This window comes from Blastomyces dermatitidis, assembly GCF_000003525.1.
Source record: "Blastomyces dermatitidis ER-3 genomic scaffold supercont1.7, whole genome shotgun sequence".
Classification (NCBI taxonomy): Eukaryota; Fungi; Ascomycota; class Eurotiomycetes; order Onygenales; family Ajellomycetaceae; genus Blastomyces; species Blastomyces dermatitidis.
Window position 1 is genome coordinate 513,098 of NW_025544780.1, and position 19,208 is coordinate 532,305.

The 19,208-nt window shown below is 47.9% G+C and overlaps 5 protein-coding genes across 6 annotated transcripts; 2 read left to right on the forward strand and 3 right to left on the reverse strand.

The window, feature by feature from the left end:
* Positions 1–13: 13 nt before the first annotated feature.
* On the reverse strand, positions 14–3,334 carry BDCG_06615. Of its 2 annotated transcripts, none has more exons than XM_045422367.1 (3): positions 2,100–3,334; positions 1,434–1,909; positions 14–1,368 (listed from the first exon to the last, which is right to left on the reverse strand). In XM_045422367.1, the coding sequence occupies exons 1-3, from the start codon at positions 2,481–2,483 to the stop codon at positions 360–362; spliced, it is 1,869 nt and encodes a 622-aa protein (XP_045281767.1). In that variant the 5' UTR covers positions 2,484–3,334; the 3' UTR covers positions 14–359. The 2 variants fall into 2 exon arrangements, with proteins under 2 accessions (XP_045281767.1, XP_045281768.1); XM_045422368.1 differs by having other exon boundaries at positions 2,034–3,334.
* BDCG_06616 (uncharacterized protein) lies at positions 199–5,361 on the forward strand. The gene is made up of 3 exons (XM_045422369.1): positions 199–3,271; positions 3,584–4,918; positions 5,034–5,361. The coding sequence occupies exons 1-3, from the start codon at positions 2,887–2,889 to the stop codon at positions 5,177–5,179; spliced, it is 1,866 nt and encodes a 621-aa protein (XP_045278023.1). The 5' UTR covers positions 199–2,886; the 3' UTR covers positions 5,180–5,361.
* Positions 5,362–5,389: 28 nt separating this feature from the next.
* BDCG_06617 (DNA-directed RNA polymerase III subunit RPC1) lies at positions 5,390–10,575 on the reverse strand. Its single transcript, XM_045422370.1, has 3 exons — positions 10,249–10,575; positions 9,870–10,131; positions 5,390–9,763 (listed from the first exon to the last, which is right to left on the reverse strand). The coding sequence occupies exons 1-3, from the start codon at positions 10,341–10,343 to the stop codon at positions 5,750–5,752; spliced, it is 4,371 nt and encodes a 1,456-aa protein (XP_045278024.1). The 5' UTR covers positions 10,344–10,575; the 3' UTR covers positions 5,390–5,749.
* A 21-nt stretch (positions 10,576–10,596) lies between these two features.
* BDCG_06619 (mitotic spindle assembly checkpoint protein MAD2) lies at positions 10,597–15,525 on the forward strand. Its single transcript, XM_045422372.1, has 9 exons — positions 10,597–13,413; positions 13,495–13,520; positions 13,577–13,602; positions 13,691–13,729; positions 13,793–13,821; positions 13,880–14,025; positions 14,104–14,183; positions 14,297–14,581; positions 14,695–15,525. The coding sequence occupies exons 1-9, from the start codon at positions 13,365–13,367 to the stop codon at positions 14,705–14,707; spliced, it is 693 nt and encodes a 230-aa protein (XP_045278026.1). The 5' UTR covers positions 10,597–13,364; the 3' UTR covers positions 14,708–15,525.
* BDCG_06618 (translation factor GUF1, mitochondrial) lies at positions 10,609–13,125 on the reverse strand. Its single transcript, XM_045422371.1, has 2 exons — positions 12,274–13,125; positions 10,609–12,167 (listed from the first exon to the last, which is right to left on the reverse strand). Exons 1-2 carry the CDS (start codon positions 12,981–12,983, stop codon positions 10,904–10,906), a joined length of 1,974 nt encoding a protein of 657 aa, XP_045278025.1. The 5' UTR covers positions 12,984–13,125; the 3' UTR covers positions 10,609–10,903.
* Positions 15,526–19,208: the final 3,683 nt, after the last annotated feature.

Here is a 19,208-nt window from a genome sequence, read left to right on the forward strand (position 1 = left end):
CAATTAATTGATGGTTAACTAACTAACTGATGAGCCGAGGCATCTTCTTGCCGGATCACGGGACCACGGGATGCCGCGGTTGGCTGGGGTTAGGGCACGGAATAGCCCTAACCCTAATTCTTTTCTTTTGTATTGAAACTGATTCCACTGTACTCCGTAGGTACTGGTTAAAGGAAGGATATCTCCACGTAGTAGGTATTTTATTCAAGATTTACTTTTACCCATATCCTCAGCGGTGTGTATGTCTCTAGATAAACCAAAGTTAACTACCAAACAACAACCTCTTATTTGATTCCTAACATATGGCGTTGCTTGTGGAACCTCCCAGTGCCCATGAAATGTGCCAAAGCTGAGATGGCTTACAAACTGGCCGCGTTCGCTGACCCGCAGAAGTTATTTAAGCTTACTTTCAGCGGCTCTATGATCCAGTTGTGCACTGCCCTCTGAAATGACTCGTTTGTAAATCTTGCTTCTTTACCGTCAAAGGGGCATTCAATACAGCGGCGGACGGCTTCGCTGTAGTCGTATCCAGCTTCATCTTCTACAGCTTCCAACAGGCGTTTAATGGTAAACGTATCGACGAGATCTGGCATCCCAAGGCTCTCCTCGACGTCCTTGTCTGTTCTCAAATCTTTCAAAGACTTTCCAAAGGCGAGTTCGATAAGCACGATGCCTAGAGTGAAGAGTGCTTTATTGCGGATCAAAGGTGGATACTGTGTACGGCTCTGCTGATTCGTGGGTATTTGGCTGGTTTGTGAGAAGGCTGTTGATAAATAGGCCTGTTCTGGCATTGAGGAGAAAGGCTTGACGAAGAAATGGATGTCGTTGGTGCCCCAGGGTTGTTTGAGCCAGGGCGTGTCATCAAATTGAAGAACGCTTGTCGAAACGGCAACGGCTAATTTAAATCGTTCCTTGCGCGTTAAAGGTTTGATTCGCCGAAGTGGTGACGACACTTGGCTGCCTGGCTTTTCCCCCTGCGAACTGGGCGTGTTCGAGAGATATACCTGAATCGCATCATGAAGCGAGATCACTTCCCAGTCAGTATCGGGTGGTTCTAAGTGGAGTTCATGCGGCAGCCCGCAATGTCCCTGGAGATACCCAATGCAGGACCCCTGGGTGGGGCTGGGAGACTTTTCCAAAGTCAAGCTGGAGAGCGTGGCGCAAAGATTTGATATCATTGTAAGCCCCGATGGAGCGTTGGTGGGGGTTAAGGGTGGTGGAGGCGGCTTGCTGGTAGGGGCCGGCAGAGCTAAAGTCGTTGCTGTCGAGAGTAATGATGACGATGAGGACGGGGTCGATGGTGACAGCGATTCTTTCTCTTTCGCGGGTAATGCAAATGTTACTTTTTTCTTTTGCTTCAGCCAAGGCCTAAAAGGTCGGAGAGCATCAGAAATAAAATTATCCTATAGAGCCTGAAGGTGATTGTCACCTACAATTTCTTACTAAGTTTCGCGGAAGATATAAATGATGTTGAGACAGGCCGCTCGGATGGCTTTGATTCCGGCATTTTGACCTGCTGTATATATGCCTGTTGCCACTGCCACCTTGCTGTGACAGTATTTTGGTCTGCCATTGCCTGGAATACTATTCGCAGTCTTATATCAGCCGGAAATGCCATTTCGTTGACCGTTAGCGTTGACAAATGTAAATTTGCAATATGGCCAGGATTGCAGCAACACCCCCAGGCTTGGTTGAGGGCATGATATATATTGATACAATGTTGCCGTATTCGCCCGTAACCCGAAGATGTGGATCGTCTCCTGTTAACTTCTAATCGTTGTCGTTGCTCAAACAAAGCCGCCAGCATGTTATTGTTCTTGCTAATGCGGTCCAGCAGCTCTTCACGTCCGTGCCTTGAAAGCGTGAAGGCGAGTCGGCGAGCGCGTCTAGATTTTGTCCTGGGAGTCTCCTTTCGGGCTATTAGTGAATCTGTTTTCGATGTGTGTGTGTGTGTGTGTGTGTGATTGCGAGATCTCATGCTGAACAACGGCAAAAACGATATCTGAGTTGAATGGACGCTGAGAACTGCCAACCTCTTTTAAAATTCGCTAGCACCGACGCTCGCGGCGGCCAAAGACAAAAAGCAACGAATTTCCCACCTGAAATTGATTGAGAATCCTCTTCATCTCCTCTAGCGCATCTTTCATATCCGATATAGTCGCAATATAGGGCTCGTACGAGCGGCCAAGCAAGTCCCGTAGTGATTCCTGATATTTCAGCCATTCTACACCCGTAGGGTCGACACCGGCAAGCAGTGCTTCTATCTCGGACGTTGAGGCATGTGTGCAGGCACGAAACAGACTGTCGCATGTGTTGAGGAACCGAGTCTGCTCGGTCTCCAGGAGCTGTTTTAAGTGCATCAACTGACTCCGATGTCTGGTCCAGCCTTGAATTGTGTGTACGCCGTGCATGTACCCGTCAGCAAGGTGGATGATGAGTGGAAAAGCCCCGAGAACAACGCCGGCAATCTCGAAACCGCTCATTTTTTTGAGGCTCTGCGCGCTATCTAGTTGCCTCGCTGCGAGTTAACAGTAGGACGTGCCTGGAAAAGACCCTTTTTTTTTTTTTTTAACAAAATGTGGCGGAGTCCCTTTGGGATCAACCTTGCGAGGAGGAATTGAGGAAGAGGATATGTTCAAGAGATTCAGACGACGACTGAGAAGGTTGCGTTAAGCGCCCAGCCTGTTCGCCCAAATCAACGCCGTCTTTCCGCATACCAGCCACGATTGGGTCTCTATGCATCTGAATTAGCTAGCCTGCAGTCGGCTGTGTTGGGTATCGGGCTACAGCTGTTGTTTAAATTCAACAGCGAGACGCACTGGTCGCCGATTTATTAGGTAGCCGACTATCCACAAGCTCACTGGCACTGTTTCAAAGTATTGTGGCATGAGGACGGTGATGTTGAAAGCGATAGTTAATAGTATGCCCTCGCCTCTGTCCAACAGACTCGTTGCCTGTCTGTATCTGTTTGGGGAGGCCTGCTCCAGATGCGACAAAATCATCGCGGCGTGGCATAGTCCGCTCACACTCCACTATGGCGGCGACGATGAATCAATAGACATCCCGACTTCCTTGGAGCAATATGTCCCTTCACTGGAGAGGTTTCTGCCACAACTGCAGGATGAATATGGCCGTCTGCGAGTTTGGACCGGTAATATAGGCGCACATCAGAGCGGACGGTCGTCGCTGGAATATCGCCTCCGGGATGCATCCCATATTAGAGCGCAGGTTGCCTCTCTCCTGGACTCCTTAAAATGGTCCTTGAGCGAAGGTGAGGGCTGGTTGTTTTTTTATTTTGGTCGTTTGGTCGTCGTATTCCCTTTTTTTTTTTTTTTTTTTTTTTTTTTTTTTTTTTTTTTTTTTTTTATTGTTTTGGTCTCTGTTCCGCGAGAATTTCAACGAACTTGAAACTTTAGAAATATTCGAGATATAGCTATTCTTCTCTATAAACGGAAACAATTTGTCATTTCAAAACCTCATTTTACTTTTCGAACCTTTTGTTCTGGCCTTGTTTTTGCCTCTCTCTTAATATCTCTTTGTCTCAATGAGAACACAGCTGATGCTAGAAACATCTCCACTATAGTGCTCGCCATTGTATCTGGAGAAAGGCCGCCTGAAGACGAAGACATTGAAGAATGCTCAGACAGTGACGATTCAGACGATGGATCTATTCCGCACGAGGAGGAACTCCCTCAGCCAGCAGAATTATTCCAGCTGCTAGAGGACATTACAGTTGTTATCAAGTGCCTCTACAAATTGTCTATGGTCATTCGCCAGCCAGCCCAACATGACCGGTTAAAGACCAACGTTGATCTCTCCCACTTCACGCTGTTTGACATTCGGCACGTTGAGCAGAAATTTCCTCATGCAGAACGCTGGCTCACCCAGCGACTGGGTAAAGCCATCACGAAACGACGGGAATATTTGAAAGGCCGTGAACGACACCATGAAAAGTTTGCTCTGGGGGATGAGCCGACCGCCACAGCGTTGGTTGAAGACACCTCCAACACAGAAGCTGCACGAAGGACCTTACTGTCAGAAACTACGGCTACAACCTTCATCTATGGCGCGGCGGCAGTGGGAGACGCAGACATCGGTCCCGCCCTGTCGGAAACTTCCTACGCATCAACAGTCGGTGATGATACTAAACTGCACCTCCCCCCGCTCCCTGAAGAAGCCGAGAGCAATCCTGAAGGCTTTGAATGTCCCTATTGCTATTATCTGATATCCGTTCGTGGGCCTTTATCCTGGGCACGACACGTTTTTGATGACCTGCAGCCGTACGTCTGCACATTCCGCGATTGCTCAACGCCTAACCAGGTGTACAGCAGGCGACGCACCTGGTTTAACCACGAGAAAACTGCCCATCGAGCTGCACAATTGCCACAAGGAGATTCCCGCGCAGCTCTCCTGCAAAGTTCCGGACCCGTGGACACCTTATCTGCTGTTGACTGTCCTTTATGTAGAGAGCAAGTCCTCAGTCTTCATCATCTCGAACGTCACCTCGCACGTCATCTTGAACAACTTGCTCTCTTCGCCATGCCTAAATATATTCGTGAGGATAACAATCAGCGAGGTTCGCAAGAGGGGAATGACGATAATCCGTCCTCTGAAGATCTCGAACGCGGGTCAAGAGATGGGATGGGAGAATATCATAGCGTCTTGCCGAAGCGAGAGACGGCGGACGTGGATAGATATTCACCCCTTTCGAACTTGATAGAGGAATATACCGATACCGCATCACAGTCTCGCGGGGCACCTATTGATTTTGCTGAAAAAACCCCAGAGCCGGATACTCAGCCGTCCATGCCTACTCCGACAGAAACACATGCAGACGTCCAAACAGAATGGAATCTCCTTTCAAATAAGCTATCTAACGTCACCCTACACGAGAATGAGGAACACCCTAACGCACATGGTAAGATATTCGTTCCCTACCCGACTCGCTCGCGGAATTTGAATTACCCCCTCTTCCCTGTATGACCTGGGATTGAGCGAGATGCAAAATAGCTGACACGAGGTAAAATCAATAGATTTGGACAAAAGGATTGAGAGTATCCGGCAAAGGGTCGATAGCCTACTGAACAGACAAGCAGAGCGACAGGAACGATACCCCCCACGACCCAGGCGGCGTCGGACCCCCAAACCTCTCCTGCCACCAGAACCGCCTTCGACATGAGATAACTTGGCATGAATTTGTTTCGGGAATCTAGTGGAGGACGATATCTCACTTCGGGTTAATGGATAGATTGAATTGGATACGGTCTTTTTGCCTGCGCCGGAGAAGTTTTTCAGGTCGAATCATGCATTGGCCTGGAGACATTGGAATGCGTTGGAGTTGTTTTTCTTTCTTTCTCTCTACTTTTTTTTTCTTTTTTCTTTTTCTTTTTTCTTTTTTTGGCTTGAGCCGTGCTCCGACAAATAGAATACCTAGGATTTCGTGCATGATGTCTGGATGTTGATGTTTGTACTGCTAGACACTCGATCGAGCCTTTCAAGAAAGTCATGTGAATAGATAGATATTCAACGGACAACGCTTCCTGATGCTCTCAATTTTCCTAATCTCCTTTATTGTAGTCTATGTCATCCAAGCGTCAATCAATATATACGTACATGCATAACATAAATCAGATCATAAATACATAGCATCAGAGCGCTGAATGTCCCGGGGGAGAGGAGGGGGTGCGTCTATATGAAACACGAACTAGTAGAGGGACAATAAAAACGTTTTTAAATTACATTATGCTCCTTATACGCCCTCCCTCCTCTGTTTCTTCGCAGCCCTCGGCCCTGCTCCTCTGTCCGCCGCCCTAGCTGCATGCCCCCCACGTTCACAGATATCCACCCACGCGTCTTCAAAGGCCGTCTTCCTCCGCCCAATCTGACCCTCATAAAAGTTTAGCGCACGTACCACTTCCATCGCCCCTGTGCCTAGCGACACACTTTTTCCCACAATGATACACTCTGAAACACCCTCGATAAGATCCGTCCTCCCCGCCCCACCCGCATCGAATAGATGATCAGCCGTCTTCTCGAAACTAGCCAGCTGTAGCACGGAATCGCGCATCTTGGCGAGACCAAAGCGTGTAATCCCCAACACCTCCCCCTTGTATGTCATGACGTCGGCGAGTAACTGCATGTGCCGTGGGTCGATGCTCATGTCTTTCATGACCTCGCTAATTTCATCGACGATGGTGGTCCGCGCGGCTTCAATGCCGAGCACAGTGCGGGCTTCCATGATATTATTTGTGCGTGTGTGGTGGCCGTTGATGCCGTCGGTGGTCATGCAGTCGCGCAGGCCGTAGCCTTCAACAAGCAAGGTGTTGGTGGTGTTTGTTTCGTCTGTGCGTATAATGGCTCGGGCACATTGGGGATGGCCAATAACCTGGATGTTGGGGATGAGGCGCTTGAGGTGTTTGAGGCGGATGTATGGGTCGGCACCAGTAGCGGCTTCTTCAGTCTTGGAGAGGGCCGTTCGGGTAGCGTGTTGGTCGACGAAGATGTGGATATGTGAGCCAAAGGAGCGGAACTTCAAATCTGCGGATTTGAATCGCTTGTGTTTCTTTATGGCCACAAGGATATCTTGGAGGTTTAGTTCGAGCTGAAGGTTTTGAATGGTGGAGAAGTCGATTTTGATATTGATGTACGCTTCGTTGCCGGTCCAGTCTTCTTCGATGTAATAAATGATATCGCGGATAAAGGTCTTTTCAACTCGGCCTTTAACAATCTGTGCTGCACGAAGATCATGTTTATTAACCAGCTCACAAGTGATAACTGGTGTACTGATCTCCTTGGAGGCATTGATAATTTCCTTGATACGCGGTACACCCTGAGTGATGCTCATACCCGCAACACCAGCGAAATGGAAAGTTTTCAATGTCATCTGCGTGCCCGGTTCTCCAATTGATTGTGCACCGACAGCACCAACTGCATGGCCAGGCTCAACTTGGGCTCTCTTGTACTTGGTTAAGCAGGCGGTGATGAATGAGGTGAGAGCTTTGGTTGACACCTTGGCGGTATGATCTATACCCCTTCCTCGTCGCTCAGTTCCACCGTCGATGGCCCTCAATCTTTCAGCTTTCGCACGTACATAATCCTCAATGGACTGAAGAAAATCTCTGGCGCTTTCCAGTTGATCGATGCCGTGATCACTTCGGTCGTTGTAATCTAAATTCTTGCCCAACAGGTCAAATCTTGTAAGCTTAGCGCGCGCCGGAGCGAGCAAGTTTTGGCACAAGGTGATTATCTCATCTGGAAGAAGGCCCTTGTCAGAATTGTCAAAAGTGGTCACTTCACAGTGAGTAAATGTACGATCGAAATGGACAGGTCTAGCTCGGCCCTCCATATCGACCGGGTCCAATTTATCATCGCCGTACTGGAACTGTACAATATTTGAAGACGAGTTCCTTACAGTATCATCGTACCGCGACGACAGATCCTCAAGCGATTTCATCAATCGACGGGACATGTAGCCAGTTTCTGCAGTCTTAACAGCTGTATCGACAAGACCTTCTCTTCCAGAAATGGCATGAAAAAGAAACTCTGTCGGCGTCAACCCCGAAAAAAAACTATTCCGCACGAAACCTTTCGCAGGAGGTTGGCGGGCATGTTTGGGGAAGTGAGGTAATGTTCGATCCTGAAAGCCATCCTGAACCCGTTGGCCTCCAATAATTTGTTGGCCGACGAGGGCGACCATCTGAGCGACGTTAATATCCGAACCCTTGGACCCGGAAGTGGCCATTATCAAAGGAGAATTCCATCGGCTCAGTTCTGCGATACATATCGCTCCAGCTTGCTGTCGAACTTTACTGAGTATACCGGATATCGTGTTTTCCATTGTCATCTGCTCGTCACATCCAGGAGCCTTCTCGAGTTTCCCGGTTCTAAATAATTGAATAACTTCGTCACACTGTGCGTAGGCGTCTTCTACAATATGGGATTTCTCTTCTAGTAGTTTGTCGCCAGGATATACATCTGTGATACCGATTGAGAAACCCATGTTGGTGAACCATCTGGCGGAAAGCCTTGAGAGCCGGTTCATGCCCTCAGCTGCGACTTCAGGACCGAAATCTCGAAGCATAACATAAAATACTGAATCCTTCTTGCCGGATCCGATGGTAGATTTATCCATGACACCGCACATGACCTCGGAATTGCGAATGCAGAGCCATCCATCGTTGGCGTCCAAGTCACGAGGAGTTCCTTTCGGTGCTTTGAATCCTCGACATGCTGCATCTAGGTTAACTAATACTGGGGATTGTTTGTTGGGCCGCATCAACACGTTGAAGATTTGTTTCCCTGTCCACAACATTTGAGGCTTTATTACCGAGGGAGGAGGAAGGTCAAATCGGGTATCAGATTGTAGCATGTAAAGGCAGATGTGTGTGAAAGCTTTGCGATCGTAGAAAACATCCTTACTGCTCAGCATGTAAGCAGCAGTAATGAAATCCTGAATAGCGGAAATGATAGGTTCGCCGTTTTTTGGCGTTGCCAGGTTATTTTTAACTCCCATCAATTCCATCGCTTCAGCTCGCGCTTCTTCGGTCTGAGGGACATGTAGATTCATTTCATCGCCGTCAAAATCGGCGTTGTAGGGGTTACAGACACACTCGTTAAGGCGGAAGGTTCTGTGCGGTCTAACTTTAGCAAAATGAGAGAGGATACTGAGTTTGTGGAGGGACGGTTGTCGGTTGAACAGAACAATATCTCCATCTTCAATATGTCTCTCGACAATATCCCCTTCTTCCAAGTCATTGGCAACCAGGTTAGGGTTACCAAATTTCAAGTTCATCTTAAAATTCTGGCTCTTCTTGAAAACATAATTTGCTCCTGGCCAAGTCTTTGTGCCGTTTCGAATTCGCTGTCGCAGCTTTTCCTTGTTGTATCTTGTTACCTGCTCAGGATATGTCATGTTCATGGCAATCAGTTGAGGCACAGCAACCTCATCAACTCGAAGATTCGGATCGGGAGAAATGACGGTTCTGGCGGAGAAGTCCACTCGTTTCCCTGAAAGGTTTCCTCGGAATCGCCCTTGTTTTCCCTTGAGTCGTTGGCAGAAGCCCCGAATGGGTTTTCCGAAATCAGCCTTCTGCAACCCCGGCACATCACTATTGATATACACCGCAAGCTGCAGCTGCATATAATCCCAGCATTCGATAATGGTTTGTACCGGTGCACCTTTGTAGAGTGCGTTTTTGAGATTGATATTACTCTGGATGATATCCCCAAGTTTTGCTGTCAAGTCATCTTCGGTACTGGCAGCTTCCTGCCCAACCGACGGTCGGATACACACTGGTGGAGCGGGAATATACTGCCAAAGAAACACTTCTGGTCGAGCCTCCTCGGGATTCAGACCAAGAAGCTCGCAGTCTTTGTCCGAAACGCTGCGAAACAGCTTCAGCACGCGCAGTGGGTGTAGATCGTCATGTGCCTTTTTGAAATGTTTCTCGATATCCGGATTGCTCTTCTTTGCTTCCTCGAACGACTGATCGAAGACGACTTTGCTAGGCGGGGGAATCTTCTTCACGGACGACGATGCGTTGAAGGCACGGAACTTCTCGTGCGTGATTTTCAGTGCGCTTGTTCCAGCTTTCTTCACTACGCCGTTGACTGCGTTGCATCTGTAGCAGGTGCGCGTCTTTCGACATCGCTCGTTGATCTTTTTCGCAATCTGCATACGCCTGAGGTTATCTATACCAGGCCGTCTTAATTCTCTAAGAAACGCCCGCCGCTCATTTTCGGGAAGGAGGATATGGGAGCATTCCTGTTGTGCGGGGAGAGAAGGAACCTTGTGTCAGTCAAATAAACAGCCTTCACAGATACATATATATATTAAGGAAGTAAGAGAACTCGGAGGAAGAACCACCAACCTTGCAAATCTCCTGAAGAATACTGATAACCCGTTTAAAATAACCCACATGGAAAGCCGGTAGAACCAGCCTTACATGACCGAAATGCCCGCTGCAGACTTGTAATGCTCCGCCGCATGTGTCGCAGGTACCCGACTTACTAGATATTCCCATGCGCCCGTCGAGAGGGCCGTGGGGGGCGACGGCGCGGTCATTTTCGAGATCGAAGAGCTTCCTATCCGAAACCTCAACGACGGCTTGACTGACGATATCTTGGGTCGAGCTGCAATAGCAGGGCGGTGTTGTGGTTAGTCAAACTCTTCCTCACTGGTTCTTACTCCGTGTCGCAACTAAGTTTTCCAATTTTTTCTTTCTTTTCTTTCGCCGGGGGTTCACTCACAGGACGCCGAATTTTATCTCCTTGATGACCTTTGGCACGCGATCCACAACCTGGGCTTTTCCCAGGTCGATTTGTACAGCCTCTGCAGACTGCATGACACCGGTATCACGAAGCAATCATTCTCAGCCTGTGTTTGGCGGTGCGAAGCTATGCCGCAAGTTGAAGCTAATGGTATAAGCTGAAGCTCGGGTAGGAATAGATTTATGGATCAAATAATAGTTGAGTTTGCAGGATGGGAGGGTGGCGCATCTAGATTTCAGTGAGGAGTTTGAGTTGCGTTGGGAGTTGGAGTCAGTCATCGTTGGACTTTCTTGACGTCTTTTTTTTTTTTTCGGCGATGGCGGGGTTGGCGACGAAAACTTTTTCCTGGCCCGCCCGCGACGACTTTGTGGACAGCGCGACTCACAACGTCTTGAATGGTTTGAGTAGGAATTGAATTTGATAATTATTTTATTTTCCTGTTGAAATCGAGTTGATCTTATCGGGGATATATAAAAGACAAAACAAAAACGGTGTGTCAACGCCCAAATATGCTCTAGCTATATCAGATGCAAAAAATGTACAGCAAAAGATGACCCAAAAAACAGCAGTGGTATAGCTGATATATATTCTACATGGGGCGGGAAAAAAAAATAAAAATAAAAAACAGATTGAATTATTTCGCCAAAAAGGCCTGGAAAGCCTTATGTTCAATCACCACATTCCCAACAGCCTTGAGTCTCTTCCGCCCTTCTTTCTGTTTCTCCAGCAGCTTCTTTCGTCGTGTAATATCAGAAGCATGCAGCTTCTGCAGCACGTCTTTTCTGAACGGCTTGATCGATTCTCTCGCCACAACATTCCGGCCCACAGCGGCTTGTATCACTATTTCAAACATTTGTCGGTCAACATGCTCCTTGAACTTGCTCACCCACAAACGTCCTAGCCGCTGCACCTGACTCGCATGCACAACGCGCGACACCGCATCGACAGGGACCTTGTTTACGAGAAGTTGGAGTTTGGAGATATTGCTACGTCGCCAACCGGATTCTTCGTAGTCCAAGCTGGCATAGCCCTTTGTGGATCCTTTGAGTTTGCCGAAGAAGTCATCAACTAGCTGGGCCAGGGGCAATTCGTATTTGAGAATCACCTGGGTTGACGTGAAGAACTCAAGGTTCTTCTGCTCGCCTCTGTTGGATTCGCAAAGTTCTATGACTCTTCCTAGGTACTCTTCAGGGAACGTCAGTGTAGCTAGGACGAATGGCTCCTGCAGTTCAGCTACTTTTGCGCGCAGCGTTTCTTCTTCGGGGAAGAGAGCGGGATTTGTGACGATTTCTTCCTTCCCGTCTTTCCATATAACTTTAAATGGCACGGTTGGTGGTGTGATAATAATGCTCGCGCCATGTTCCTGTCGTAGACGATCCTCAAAAACGGAACAATGGAGGGTTCCAAGAAAACCGAGTCGAAACCCAGCGCCTAACGCCTCGGACGACTCCTTTTGCAATGTGACGCTACGGTCATTCAATGTGAGCTGGTTAATGCTGTCTTCAAGGTGAGGGAAGTCGCTGGCATCCACGGGGTATGCTGCGACAAACACCATGGCCTTAGGTTCCTCGAATCCAGGGAGCGGCTGGACCAGTTTCTCTGAGCCAACCTTTGTATACGTGTCGCCTACTTTGGCTTCCTGGCTGCGCTTCATAGCCGGATTGAAGTAAATATAACCAACTTGCCCGGCCCGGAGAACAGACTGGGCGGTTTGTCCCGGATACATAATGCCGACTTCCCCCACAAAGTATTTCAACCCAGTCGCAAATGATACAACCTGATCGCCTGCTCTAACCTCACCGTCAAATATTCGAACGAGGAGAATGACACCTTTGTAGGTCGAGTACCATGAGTCGACAAGAAGCATTCGGAGAGGTTTTGTATGATCTCCAACAGGCCTAAATAATGTGTGCGTGTTAGCACCAGGGAACAGCTTCTTAACTAGGGTTTGGATCCCAAAAAATAAAAATAAAAAGAAAAAGAAAAAAGAAAAATAGAACGTACGCAGGAACCTGCTCGATGACCGTTGGTAAAAGTTGTTCCACATTTAGCCCGGTTTTTGCAGATACTAGCACAGCGGACTTGGGGTCCAACTCGAATGTGTTTTTCATCTGGTCTAGAGCGCGTTCAGGGTCTGCGGAGGGTAAATCGACTTTATTTATGACCGGCACCAGCTTGAGACCCTCGGCAAAGGCAAGGTAGAAGTTGGCTACCGTCTGCGCTTGGATCCCCTGGCTAGCGTCAACGAGCAGTAAGGCCCCTCCACAACTCGCGTAACTCCGCGACACTTCAGCACGGAAATCGACATGACCAGGGGTATCGACGAGATGCAGCAGGTAGTCTTCGCCCTGGTGATTGTAGAGCATGCTGCATGTCTGTGCCTTGACGGTGATACCACGCTCTCGTTCAACATCCAGCTTGTCCAGAACCTGCTTGTTCGCACCCGCCTCGATTGTGCCAGTAAGTTCGAGGAGACGGTCGGAAAGCGTACTTTTGCCATGGTCAACGTGGGCAACGATGCAGAAATTCCGGAAGCGTTCAATTGGGATTGCTGCGATGCGTTGCTCTAGCTCCGAGACTGGCTTCCTGCCTTGCGCATAGTGGAGGGTCGAGGTATTGAAAAGCCGGCGCGGGAATCTAGTTGACGAAGTAAGGGACTGGGACTGCCGCACTGCTGAGGTCAGCCATTTGACTGACTGCAGACATCCTCGCATCGGGATATCCGCATTGACGTCGGGTATCAGGCGTCACTGGTATTGTTGCTGGGTAATTCATCCAATATCTCACGGTGGGCAGCCTTCTGTGTTCGGTGGAGATTTTAAGTTCTCTTTTTGGAACTCAAAGATTTTCGGCGAGAATTTGCGGCTCTGCTAAGTCCGGCCCAGAAAGGAAGGTGGGCCGAGCGCGGAGTAGTTAACGTGACTTGGCGATTGCCGTAGCGACGCCGAGAGAGTAAACAAGAAAACATCCAGCGATGGCATTTTCTCATCTTCTTGCTCGACACGCCGTCTAGTCGTTATACGAGCAATTGCTAGTTACTGATCTTCATCCTCCATCTTCTCATATTCACTCATTGATACACATACTCTGCCAAAATGTCTACGCAAAAAGAGAAGTCAAAAGTCCATAAGTTGTCACTGAAGGGTCTGTTGCTCGTCTGTTGCTCGTCTTTGAATGAACCGGCACCCCGCACCACATGAGTTCAATCTGATAATTGGAGTTTAGGGTCCTCGAAATTAGTTGCGGAATTTGTAAGCGAGCTTACCAAATACCAGACAGTCTATTGAACAGATGCTGATATTTGTAGTTCGAGTACTCCATACATTCAATCCTGTACGTGCAGACCCGGGCAAGAAGAAGCGGCCAGCGCAAAGAGGGGGGGGGGGGGGGGGTAAAGCAAGCTAACGACCAGACGTCATAGGTTCCAACGCGGGGTATATCCAGCGGATGATTTCACAGCGTGAGGGCACACAGGATAATTCTTGAATGGGCAAGAAGAATTGATGCTGATGGGTTTTCACAGCGTCAAGAAATATGGCCTGAATATGCTTGGTTGGTGGCTGGCTACCTGTTTCTCCGTACCCCCGTTCTCTAATAAGTGTCTACCTAGTGTCCTCCGACGACCAAGTCAAAGCTTATATAAAAAAGATCATGTCGCAGCTCAACAAGTGGATGATTGGAGGCAAGATATCCAAGCTCGTCATTGTGATCACAAGCAAGGATACAGGGGAGCATGTCGAAAGATGGCAGTTCGACGTAGGCTTAAAACACTTTCATCCCACCACAATGAAGATGCCAAGTCGATGCGACTCTGACTCTTTATGGTAATGGCAGGTCCAAATATTCAGCAACAGCAGATCTTCCCGGAGTCGATCCGCGCAAAAGGTGTCACCCGATAACGAGAATGCTCTTATGTACGTGGACTAATAGCCAACTCCTTGCCACTCGGCTACAAAATGTGTACATATAGTTCGCCGTGCTCAAAATCTCTGGCTAACTTGCTCGTAACAACGATGTGAAATTTCAGCCCCACAAATCCGGCCTCCACCGCAACCCCTCCACCCGAGAAATCCGAAAAGGAGATCCAAGAAGAAATTCAAGCGATCTTCCGCCAGATCACCGCTTCTGTCACCTTCCTCCCCGTCCTGGATGGTAACTGTACATTCAACGTGCTCGTGTATGCAGACGCCGATTCCGAGGTACCCATGGAGTGGGGTGATAGTGATGCCAAGGAAATTGAGAATGGGGAGAAGGTGCAGCTGAGAAGTTTCAGTACTAGCAATCATCGCGTGGATACGTTGGTTAGCTACAGGTTCGTATCTACTATGTAGATATTCGGTTTTTTTGCTGATATCTTTTTTTATATGGTTACTGTACTTCATTATGCAAGATAACGATCTTCTAACTGGATTTACATATACATAGACTCGCCGATTGAGCAGACGGGTTTACCGAGGGGAATGCAGAGGGACGAATGTGGCGTTTCTTTTTCCTTGGAGATACTATTTAGGTGGGGCTAGGCGTTGAACGTGAGATTCAGGGATTTGATTTTGATCTGGCATCTGCGAGTTTCGGAAATGATTTTTTAACTAGGTGGCTGATATCATGATTTATTTTATCTGCGGGCTGTTTCACTCTCTGCATCATGTGCTGTTTATATGCAGGGCATATCTACTCAACCTCTCGTTCTTGAAAATCTTGGTTCTTCTGTTTTGCTTCATTAATCTCATCCCCACAATTCCTGCTAAGTACTGTACAATTCTCCCCACCTCTCCATATTTTATTTTGTCCCGCGACTAGAGGCTACTTTTTTCAATAACCGACGCGACAAAAGCGGGGAGTGCCGAGTGGATGGATAGAAGACTTATTTTTGTATTTCAGCGTTGCTTAGTCCCATTTTTGAGGTCACAGGTATCCAGCCACGTTGACCGCGCATGACTTGATCGGTATACGTATCTTGGTGGTAGGTATGTGGTCTTTCCTAGGATATTGGTATGCATTGTTCTGTGCGTACCGCATACATATTAACTATCTTATTTGTGATATGGGGTTTGTCACGTTTACGGGGTGTGCATGTCGTACTAGAATAAGCTGTGTGCATATACAAGGTCGGAATAGATTGTAGTATAAATTATTGGTGTCATAGTGGTTCATATTCATAACCTAATTTGATAGGTAAGTCGTCTGGAGCGAGTGTAAGACAGCGAGAGAAAAAATAATAATAAACAAAAAGAGAGAGAATTCCCTAAAGTCAACCTCTATGCGGGTTGAATAAATCATGAATAGCTTGAGGTCAAACACACAAAGGGTCAGGGGGGTCCCAATCTCACTCCTATCGCCGTTTCCACACCCGTTCCAATCGCAATCCCTCTAACGCACCTGGCGTTAAATTTCTCAGCCGCGCATGCCAAATGATATAGCCGAAACTGACAAGGAATAAGAGGGACGAATGGAAGAAAAGAAAATCGTTAGAGCTCGTGAATGCATATGTCACCAAATACCTATGCGCCATTCTCTAGCGCCCATTTTCTTAACGCCCCTCGGTAGAAATGTAGGAGCTGCACATATCAGAATATCTTAAGTTTGTGAAAGGAAATAGAAAGATGCCATGGAACGTAGAAAGTGGGGGAGGGATCATGGAAGGGTTGTGGAGAATACAAGGCGCAAGAAAGATAGAAGAAGGAAATTATATCACTATACAAGGATGCCGGCCGGGGCGAAAGTTGGACGCTTCCAAGTAACCATTTTAAGAGGGAAATGGGTGCAATTTGTTTGTAGAGGCCATCAATTGTAGCAAAAACGAGTTGAAATATCGCCTCTATTCGGCCAGCCGTCTTAAGTAAGTCCCTAAATATGTAGTCGCCTCATACCACGAAGTTAATATGAGTACGGCTTCAATCGGGAGCAAGCTCCCTAGCAATCTATTAAGTTGATCAGTACAATAAATGAAATCAGGGGGTGTATTACCCGCTCCCTCCAGTGGAGCCCATTCAACAGTTCATGGCTGTTTGAGAGAGGTGGGTTTCACTTACCGTTTGTTCCTGATGTTATGAAATTGCACTTGCCGGGGCAGAACGCATGGCTATAGCCTGCCTAACAGCTTCTTGCGGCTGGCATTGCCAGCAAGGGTATCGTAAAATACCCCTCTGGTGGCAACGCGCGCACGTATAACTTTGGAAGAACGATTGGTTAAGTGTATGAACTTCTGGAGAGTGTGTAGTTCAGCCTCAGCACTTACCGCGGACCCCCCTTACACTCGGGACAATCAATAACAATGTTTCTGCCAATACAAGAATTGTGGCCTGGGTCAAGGAGATAAGAAGGCGTCTCCATTGGGGTCATGCTCTCCATTTTAACACTTGTGCTTGGAGCTGTATAGCGGAAATGGTTGACGTAGATTAATGAACAGGCACAGAAGCAGCGCCGTACAGAATGTGCAATAGCCGGTTCTGGATGGAGCAATGAAATCCTGAACTAATGGAGACCACGTAATGAGACAAGAAGATCTTTCAAAGGAGGTGCGTAGACGCGCTATGTAAAACCAGTGGCAGGAAATGACAATAAGTAGTCGTGTTCGACTCAGAAGATACTAGTGAAGGGGATCCTGATATAGAACTGCAATCAAGATGACGAGGATAAGGGCGGGAGAACAACTCCATTATATAGTTCGTCCCATTCCTCCATCGCATATTCCACTCAGTGTTGGGAGAGTGTACCCAATAAGGGTGTGTAGATTATTATGACAGAAAGCAATGAGAGATATGCAACAGTACCAATACCTTGGACCTGCCGTGGCACCAGGGAGGATGTGACAGGCAAAGATAATAACATCTTTCCAATTAACGGCTGACCTTGTGTGGGGGTTTGGATTTTCCGGCCTGACGATAGCGGGATATCGAATTAGGAGGATAGGGATTATGATCACGCTTCCGGCATTCGACAATCCGGGACCCCGACTTCGCTCAGAGTTCACCTAGCCTTGATGCGAACTATTGATAGGGATAGGGTAGACATGGTGAAATTTGATGACCCTCTAGTCGGCCAAATTTAAAGAAATAGCACCGGATTGCTTGGGGCTCGCGGCATAGGAGAGCGCCGAAGGAGGGGTTAACAGAAAATAGGCGACTGTGATAAGATTGATAAAAAGGACAACCAAAACAAACGCCTGTCAGCAGAAATGATTTCATCACGCTGGCGCTTTCAACTTGCTCAAACCCAGGGGCATCAGTGGCTGTCACACAAATAGCGCAATAACCACGTGCTTCTCTGAGAAGTCAGCCATGGCTCGAGAAAAAAAAAAGTCTGTGTAAATGGGGCGCAGTATGTTGGAGGGCAGCTATCGTGTGTCATGCAATTGACTCAAAGGAATGGCCAACAGAGGCTGCGGACTCGACAAGAAGGAGATATGTTGCATGCCAACTGCAGAATAGGTTCTTTCTATTGGTGCTTTCAAATGACCCCAATTCAGGTAGTACGGTACCAGTAGAATGGACAGCTAAGAGCTCTCATATGCCGCAGCATATCTGTAATCGGTGGCCCGGCTCTCACCGCCCAGCCCAGGAGAGATATTTTAGGCATAGCATGTCAAATAACGGTCTGTTATCAGATAGACGAATTGACAAATCAAGCACGGAAATAGGCATTGCCGCCAAGGCGGAACCGTGTGGTCGCAGCAGCCCTACAGCATGCGGTTGAAACGTCCAGGGTTTGATGATGTAGGGCAATATGTCAAATTCCCACTGAGTGGAAAGGAGGAAGAGAGGTAAAACGCGGGGCGTATGGTGCATGGGAACAATCTATTCTGACAAGAGCGCTAGAGGATATTATCATGCACGTCTGAAATACTAATCGGAGGAGTAGGCGTTAGATATCGGTAGTATGGCGGATGACACAAACCCTCACGAGCTGAATAATGGAGAATCCGGAACGGACGGAATATTTACTGGGTTCTGTGGGGTGGCCAGCGAGCATCAGGATCTGTCTAGAAAAAGGACGATAGAAAAAAACAAAGCAATCCGTATGGGATCAAGGAAGATGGCACATTGTATGCCAGCTGTGCCCAGCTCGTATATGCTGTACTGGGAGTCTTTTCCTCCACAAACGGTGTATGAATGGGAGGAAGTGCCAGCGCAGAATCAACTCTCATGTGACGGAATGTGAAGGGACCACGGAGCGAAGATGGCAGTGGGTACCGTACCAGGCCTTCGCTTCGGTCCATTGGCAATATCACAGAAAATTTGGCTGGCTTGGATGGAGAAGAAGGTCGCCAAACCAAACAAATGTAGACAAAGGCTACTCCTGGATCCCGGTCATCAACGGTGGGCTTGGGGTCCAGCACGAGCGAGCGTTCAAAGGGAAGGATATGAAGTTGGATAGCCAGGCGGTAGGTGGTAAATAAGTATATCCGCAAGCCAACTAATCAGGGTGAGCTGCTCTGAGGTTTGTAGTCGCACGACGGCACTTCCCTGGCTTGCTTCCTACATTGGCGTGGTTATTATATTCGGTGTCCTGTCTGCATAAAAACTGGTTCAAGGCTCAGCCCAAGCTCAACGAAAGTGGGCACATTATTTAATCCTCATTTTGCCGAATGTATAATTTTGCCAGAGGTTCTAAAACCGTGTACAGAGGTCAACAAGACCACTGCAACTATCTCTCCTTGAGTCGGGGAGACACTAAAGCAGGCCAAGCCGACAAGGTAGCCAGAGAATGATGCGTAGTTAATTGGATGCAAGATATCATAATCCGCGAGCGAGAGGGCTGAACTAAATAACAGGATAACTATCAAGCACCTTGACACAAAAGTCAAAAGGGTCCGCCAACAGGTATCAGCAGCTGTCAAGATCCCAGGTCTATCCAGTTAACTATTGAGCCAAACCAACATTCTATCCTACTATGTAGGCATATTGCACACGAGGAAAAGGAGCACAGGACGTTGACAG

Coding starts and splice junctions, on each gene's coding strand:
- BDCG_06615 (XM_045422367.1), bottom strand. CDS start 2,483: ATGAGCGGTTTCGAGATTGCCGGCGTTGTTCTCGGGGCTTTTCCACTC. Junction 1,910..2,099: donor GGATTCTCAATCAATTTCAG/GTGGGAAATTCG, acceptor ATAGCCCGAAAG/GAGACTCCCAGGACAAAATC. Junction 1,369..1,433: donor GCGAAACTTAGTAAGAAATT/GTAGGTGACAAT, acceptor CCGACCTTTTAG/GCCTTGGCTGAAGCAAAAGA.
- BDCG_06616 (XM_045422369.1), top strand. CDS start 2,887: ATGAGGACGGTGATGTTGAAAGCGATAGTTAATAGTATGCCCTCGCCT. Junction 3,272..3,583: donor AAAATGGTCCTTGAGCGAAG/GTGAGGGCTGGT, acceptor TCTCCACTATAG/TGCTCGCCATTGTATCTGGA. Junction 4,919..5,033: donor GGAACACCCTAACGCACATG/GTAAGATATTCG, acceptor TAAAATCAATAG/ATTTGGACAAAAGGATTGAG.
- BDCG_06617 (XM_045422370.1), bottom strand. CDS start 10,343: ATGCAGTCTGCAGAGGCTGTACAAATCGACCTGGGAAAAGCCCAGGTT. Junction 10,132..10,248: donor GAGATAAAATTCGGCGTCCT/GTGAGTGAACCC, acceptor CTGCTATTGCAG/CTCGACCCAAGATATCGTCA. Junction 9,764..9,869: donor TTCTTCAGGAGATTTGCAAG/GTTGGTGGTTCT, acceptor CCCGCACAACAG/GAATGCTCCCATATCCTCCT.
- BDCG_06618 (XM_045422371.1), bottom strand. CDS start 12,983: ATGCGAGGATGTCTGCAGTCAGTCAAATGGCTGACCTCAGCAGTGCGG. Junction 12,168..12,273: donor GTCATCGAGCAGGTTCCTGC/GTACGTTCTATT, acceptor CACATTATTTAG/GCCTGTTGGAGATCATACAA.
- BDCG_06619 (XM_045422372.1), top strand. CDS start 13,365: ATGTCTACGCAAAAAGAGAAGTCAAAAGTCCATAAGTTGTCACTGAAG. Junction 13,414..13,494: donor CCATAAGTTGTCACTGAAGG/GTCTGTTGCTCG, acceptor ATTGGAGTTTAG/GGTCCTCGAAATTAGTTGCG. Junction 14,184..14,296: donor GATAACGAGAATGCTCTTAT/GTACGTGGACTA, acceptor GTGAAATTTCAG/CCCCACAAATCCGGCCTCCA.